This window comes from Montipora capricornis, chromosome 4 (genome assembly GCF_036669925.1).
Source record: "Montipora capricornis isolate CH-2021 chromosome 4, ASM3666992v2, whole genome shotgun sequence".
Classification (NCBI taxonomy): domain Eukaryota; kingdom Metazoa; phylum Cnidaria; class Anthozoa; order Scleractinia; family Acroporidae; genus Montipora; species Montipora capricornis.
Window position 1 is genome coordinate 36,597,664 of NC_090886.1, and position 7,500 is coordinate 36,605,163.

Here is a 7,500-nt window from a genome sequence, read left to right on the forward strand (position 1 = left end):
TTTACACTCATGTCTAAAATAAACTGAAAACCTTTTTTTTTATAAGAACGTTTAGGCTCTATGAAGCAACATTTTAAGAACATAAAAAAAATATATCCGGTTAGTTGACAACAACGTCTTTCATGATTTGGCTTATTTGTTTTTCGTGATGAGCGTGTTCTTATTGGATGATACACTTAAGAACAATCACTTTGTAGTCCAACCACACAACTGCAAGAGCAAATTAAGGACGCTCAACCTCGCCCCCAAAATTCGACGTTCTTACAAATAAAAGAGAGTAGTTTGCATATACTATTGGTAGTGGTAATTAAAAGCCGTCAACTGAAGCCGTCAATTTGCGTGTGTGTTCAACAGCCGACGAAGGCTCACCGCTGGTAAAGTTTTCGAAGTAATTAAGGAAAAACAAAATCTAAAATCAATTGACATCTGCCTTTTAAACTGTGTGGAGCAAGAGTTGTCCGTTCTGCCGAAAGTCGGCGTCAAAGTTATGAAAAATATAATATGTTTAGTGGCGGTTTTTGGAATTGCTTGTCTGGGAGTATTTTCGCGTAAGTACCACTGTAACATGAATATTAGTTTTTTGGGGTTTTAATAGTTGGGGAAGCCGTGGACGTTTCGACCGCTATGTGTTTGCCAGTTTTGGAGCACATACATTAGAAGGCATCATACATTAGTACACACATTAGATGGCATCAAGTTAACAATTTTGAAAGGTGTGTCAGCCACTAGAATCTTAAATTTAGGCGATTAGATAATCCCCAAGTTGTGATCTTAAACGTGTCTTGTTTTCAAAATATTAATGTGCTATGGAGAAGCAAATCTTCATCCGATGGTTAAAATGCATTCAATTGGCAGGAACGCAGGTTTGATTCGAGAACATCTTACCCGAAATTTTAGTATTTTAAGGGATACAAATGTTCTGCCGAAAACAAATTTAGCGGCTAGTGTCGATCAGGTTGTTCGAAAGGAGATCTTTATTTTTTTCTTTTTTAGTTTTTTATTTACATTTTACACTACTTACAAAATTGACTACTACCACTATCACTACTACTGCCAACATAACGACACTAAACGGACTCACCTGTCTATTGATCATTAAAATACTATGCGAGTTAGCAATATATATTAACGATAACATACAAATTAAACAAAACAAGACAAAATATCTTAACACTAAATCCTAACGAACATTCCAACTCTAACGATGTAGGTCCAAGAGAGGCAAAAACTAATTATTAATAATAATAATAATAATAATAATAATAATAATAATAATCATATTCATAATTTATTCATTTCTAGCGCGCATCTTAGGTAGATAGGTAGGTAGGTAGGTAGGTAGGTAATTCTTTATTTAAAATATTCAAATCAAAAGAGAAACACGCTAGCTCCAACAACTCAGCTGGTTTCCATGGAGGGCGTGTTGACACAAACAACCGTATATTAAAATGCTAAACTAATGCTAAAATTTACCTTTGCTACTGATATTTCTACTATTATAGAAAAAACTGGTATAAAAATATACATCTTAGCAAGACTCAACTATTTTCTAATAAGCTTCTTAAATGACGATCGACATTCCTTCTAACGAAAGAGGTCCTGAGGCCGGGGACGGTGTAGTCATATTTAATACTTTATACCTTCATTAGAATTGACTTTGCATAACGCCGTCAATCATAAAGTGTTTCCCAAGAAAGAGAGTCAATAAACTCTTTGTAGCTCATATTTCAATAATTTGCCGCAGGTGTCCTACAAAGGAGAACAGTATTCAAAATATGGCTGAACTAAGCCCTTACACACTGTTTCCAGAGTAGCTGCGGGAACAAAATTCATGTCAATGTTTTGTAAAAAAGCGCACATTTTGCGTATCTGTCACAGATTATGTAATAAACCATCGGTGGGCAGAATGCGATGGATGATGATGTACTGGAACATCGCTAGTTCAGTCTCCTTTGTGACATAAAAGGGTAAAAAGTAAACTTTAGTTAAGTCGTCTTTTTCTAGGCCGTGTCATATGACTCTTTTTTCTGCTCTGAGAGGAGGTAATTCTCCAGTGATAAGTATTTCCAAGAGTGAATTGGCTTAGCGAACGCATATGCAAACAACGTCATCTCTCCATGGAACTTTCTGAAAGCGATTGGCATTTCGCTTTGACGCCATTTGATATTTAGTAATGTGATTGGGTAATCGAACTGTTTACTGCCGATATTAGGGATTTCCTTGGCGGGAATGAGGAGAAGCTTCATTTAATCTTGCCAAACATTGATTGATACGTGAAAGAAATTGCAAATCGCTCTTGGTATTTTACATACAGCTTCGTACTTCAGCAGATCACAATTGAAGGCTACAGTATTTCGTATCTCGTTAGAATTTAATATTTTTCCAGAAAGGAGAGACAGAAGTTTGTTTGAGAAGGATATTTACTGCATGCATTCTGGGAGATTTGGTCATTTGCGACAAAAAATGTAGGCTTCGAACACAAATTCTAAGAAGATTTATATCAACAATTTCAACAAAGGAAATGTATCCCAAGGACAGACCAATCATAAGAAAATTCATAACTACATGTGACTAATTGTCTTCTCCGGCGCCCAAAGAAACCATGACTTACGTATATTAAGAAAGGGTAAACAAGAGAATGATACAGATGTTTCAGAAAAGAATTAAGGAGAGATCTGCTGACACAGTTTAGCTAAGATCCCAATGCATCTGGAACGTTTTTTGCTTAGTCAAACATGCTCTTTGAAATTAAGATGGGAGTCTAGAATAATTCCAACAATAGGCGTCAAAATTGTTGAGACACTCTTATCCTTTATATAGGGTCTATTTCAAGCTCGGTACGAATTTGGCACCCTCCCCCGCACCCCCGGGACAATGTTGTGTTCTTTTCTGTTTCCTACGAGCCTTGTCAACAGCGGTACAACATTGATTAGGGGGGAGAGTGAGGGGTATCCCAGAAAAGTACTTTTTGGACAAATTGTCTTTGCAAAAAATGTATGACTGTATAGTTGCCAGTGTGCTCTGTACATGTTGGCAACTGCCTCAACTAATTTTGTCGCCGTTTGTCTGTTTTAGAAAATTCCCTTTATACCCTTTATACGGGCACCTATAGTCCTCACTGTCCATCAATATGATCAAATTATTATAGGAGTTATCTTTAAGAAAATTACGACATTTTTTAATTTCCAAGACATGTTTCCAAGAAATGTTTCCAAGACATGTTTCGATGTTACGAACATCATCGTCAGTTACAGAATATTTGAAAAACCGTTAGGATTGTATAACAACTAGGCGAAACATGCATAATTAATTATGATTAAGTGACAAGAATTATACGTTTGAGTCACAGTGTTTGAAAGAATGTAGAGCCTAAAGCGTAAGTGTCAGGTTGACGTGATGAACTTGTTGGTTTAAACAAGAGAGATGTTCACGGACGCGTGTGGAAAAATGACGACCACTTTTCGCCGATATAGCAAGCATTACAGCAAGCATAAGTAAATTTATAAATCACCCGTGAACGAAGTTCTCTGGGGACAGAATCCTTCAGAATCCTCTTTCCAATCGTTATTGTCATGATCTTGACATCAAATTAATGTTTACCACGTTTAAATTAAGAAATCTTTTCTCAGTGAAGGATTTTGTCCCCAGAGAACTTCGTTCACGTGTGATTTATAAATTTACTTGTGCTTGCTGTAATGCTTGCTATATCAGCGAAACTGGTCGTCATTTTTCCACACGCGCCCGTGAACATCTCTCTTCAGACAAGTCCTCACACATCTTCAAACATTTACTAAGCTCAGAACGTTGTTGTCAATTTTGCTCTGCGGATTGTTTCGGATTCCTTGATTCCGTCCCTACTAAGTTTCAACTTAAACTCAAGGAGGCTATGCATATAAATTGGGAAAAGCCTAATTTAAACCAACAAGTTCATCACGTCAACCTGACACTTACGCTTTAGGCTCTACATTCTTTCAAACACTGTAACTCACTCAATTATGTAATTCTTGTCACTTAATCATAATTAATTATGCATGTTTCGCCTAGTTGTTATATAGTCCTAACGGTTTTCCAAATATTCTGTAACTGACGATGATGTTCGTAACATCGAAACGAAATTAAAAAATGTCGTAATTTTGTTAAAGATAACGATTTGCTTTCTGCTGTTATAGGAGTGTTTTCACGTAACGTCACGGCGGCCATGCTGGTGTTCCCAACTATGACTACATTCAAACGGTATCGGACGAATTTTCTACCTGTTGAAAAATTTAACCAGACATTTTCTGCGCACGGAACCGTGCAATATTTTCGTTCTGTTCACACGAAACTGACAAACCGGATTAAAGTTTAACCTCAGTCAGTGGCTTTCCTATCTGTTCATGTGCAGAGAGCTACTACCATGGAAACATTTAGACGATCAAGGTGTTAACAGCGCGCCGGTTGAATTTTCGACCGTACCGAGTAAAAGTTTTGTCGTATTTTCGTACATTCAGCGTGGTTCCGTGTGAACAGAACCCTAAATGCACAAATTGTCAATCGGTAGAAAATTCGTCCGGTATCGTGTGAATGTAGCCTAATCTTCTGGGAGTTGAGCTCTATTATCATGTAAACGTTTTCTTTCCTTTCGGTGAAAAAAGAAAAAACAGGGTTACTGATCACGTGAGTGAAAACACTCTATTCTTAACTATCGAAGAGCAGTTAAAACGTCGTTTTCACTGTTTATTAATAAATATAAATTTTAAAATAAGTAACACAACGCCAATCATATTGGGGAATGCGTCCCCTGAGCGTGGGCTATCCACGTCGAAGACATTCCGGCCATATGATTGGTTGTTGCCTAATCTCCTCGGGATCTGTACAGCGTGGGAGTCGATCTAAAAATAACTTGAGACATATTACCTATGGAAAAGGGCATGTATGGGGGGAATTCCCGCTCGTCCCCCTTTATTTTTTCTTGGTGAAAGATAACATCGAGCAACGTTTCTTCACCACTGGGTAGCCTCATCCCCAGGTTACCCGCGGGCGCTATGCACAAATATGAGAACACATAAGGATGGAAGAACATCCCAGATTCATGCTCCCCAGCACGCTTGCCGATTGCCGACAAATACAGGAAGCAAGGTTTGGGTGAACTTTAAATTAGGGGTGGGGAGGGGGGAGACATCAGAGTCTTAACTAAGATTGATTAGAATCTCGGTAAGACTTAAACACTGTTCAACATTATTTCACATTTCACTCACATTTCCGAGTCAATCTTACGAATATATTATTTTCGCGGTTTTGCATCCTCAGTATGCTCTTGTGGTGGAGGCAGCGCTCAACGACAAAATGTCTGCAATGATGCAATGATGCATGATGCAATTCCTGACAGTTATCTACCAATAGGGTTAATGACAGAGGGAAATAAATTCCAATCCCCTCACTGTGTTAAACACTGCAATATATCTGTTCTGTGTATGGGTAAGGCCAGAGCACCAGGATGGCTAAAGTGCATAGGAAAACGGTGCAGAAAAGGTATGTAAAATAGAACAACTTGAACTGTTGAGTCGCACCTGCTTAAGGTGAATATTCGACTCGTTTTTGTCGAAGTGACAGACGAAAAAAATAATTGTTTTAAAGAAACAGCATATTTTTTTCAAATAATCACCTATGTAATTATACTAAAACAATTATTCACCTCGGGCTCGGCGAATATCGGTGAATAAAAACCGAGAAAAATATTCATCTCGTCTTCTGCGAATAATTGTTAAATAAAGTAAAGTCGTAAGGTTCTACCCGTATATAATTTGTTGTACCTTTTATCTGGGAGGTATAACAAAATTCACAACGGAGAGCAGTGAGGTTCTCGAGTTTCCCTTGGGGCCAGTCATTTAATAAGTGTTTATTAGCCACAGGAAAAGCAAGGAAAGGAAAGCAAGCAGAAAGACTGGATTCTACTCCTATTTGACTTCTTTGTAAGAATTTTTCATGCACGCACCGTCGCTAAGGGACGTCCCCGTTCTGCTCCTAATTGAGTTCAACTGATGTATCTATGGAAACCAGAAAAATTCCAACAATGGGCCTCAAAATTGTTGAGACACTCTTATCCTTTATATAGGGTCTATTTCATGCTCGGTGCAATAATTGGGCCCCTCCCCCGCACCCCCGGGACAATGTTGTGTTCTTTTCTGTTTCCTACGAGCCTTGTCAACAGCGGTACAACATTGATTAGGGGGGAGAGTGAGGGGTATCCCAGAAAAGTACTTTTTGGACAAGCTGGCTTTGCAAAAAATGTATGACTGTATGGTTGCTAGTGTGTTCTGTACATGTTGGCAACTGCCTCAACTAATTTTGTCGCCGTTTGTCTGTTTTAGAAAATTTCCTTTATACCCGTTATACGGGCACCTATAGTCGTCACTGTCCGTCTGTTCTGTGTATGGGTAAGGCCAGAGCAGCAAGATGGCTAAAGCGCAAAGCAAAACGGTGCAAAAAAGGTATGTAAATACTTTAGTCGAGTGATAGCAATTGAATTGATTTGTTATACCTCTAAACTCAAATACGTTTTCGATTGGAGGAGAATGCGTCAGGTGCCAAGGGTAAAAACTCAGTAACTCCCAAGAAAAATAGAACAACTTGAACTGTCGAGTCGCACCTGCTTAAGGTGAATATTCGACTCGTTTTTGTTGAAGTGACAGACGAAAAAAATAATTGTTTTAAAGAAACAGCATATTTTTTTCAAATAATCACCTATGTAATTATACTAAAACAATTATTCACCTCGGGCTCGGCGAATATCGGTGAATAAAAACCGAGAAGAATATTCATCTCGTCTTCTGCGAATAATTGTTAAATAAAGTAAAGTCGTAAGGTTCTACCCGTATATAATTTGTTGTACCTTTCATCAGGGAGGTATAACAAAATTCACAACGGAGAGCAGTGAGTTCTCGAGTTTCCCTTGGGGCCAGTCATTTAATAAGTGTTTATTAGCCACAGGATAGGCACGTTAGTTGATAAAAGGAAAGCAAGAAGAAAGACTGGATTCTACTCTTATTTGACTTCTTTGTAAGAATTTTTCATGCACGCGCCGTCGCTAAGGGACGTCCCCGTTCTGCCCCTAATTGAGTTCAACTGATATATCTATGGAAACCAGAGTCCGGGTTTTTGACTCAATGCAAAATGGGGCAAAGTGCTGACTGTTCAACCACCCCCTCCCCCCCCCCCCAAAAAAAAAGGAAAGCTGATCTAATTGTTTTTGTTAAAATCCTTACTGTATGCTTCCTTTAGGATTTTGTACCAATTTTATTCAATTTCAACGGTCTTTGATGAGCAAACGTTTTTGCAGCAAATAATATACATAGTTGACCATTCCCCGATAGGTTCTTTTAACGGCCAGTGAAACGGACAGATCTAGAACAACAGCTTTAAGATTTCCAACTGGCCGGATTCAAACCAGTTGGCTAGTACTCAGTTACAAGTTCAGCCGAGAGGCTGAACCAGGGACTGCCAGGATCAAATTCAACGAGT

The 7,500-nt window shown here is 38.5% G+C and overlaps 1 protein-coding gene across 1 annotated transcript in view; it reads left to right on the top strand.

Moving 5' to 3' along the window:
- Nucleotides 1-322: 322 nt before the first annotated feature.
- Nucleotides 323-7,500, top strand: part of LOC138046639 (uncharacterized) — a 20,181-nt gene continuing 13,003 nt past the window's right edge. Inside the window, exons 1-3 of the mRNA XM_068893243.1 lie at nt 323-548; nt 5,290-5,511; nt 6,351-6,470. Of these exons, the coding sequence (XP_068749344.1) occupies nt 488-548; nt 5,290-5,511; nt 6,351-6,470 (403 nt within the window). The 5' untranslated portion in view covers nt 323-487. The remainder of the gene's footprint in view (nt 549-5,289; nt 5,512-6,350; nt 6,471-7,500) is intronic.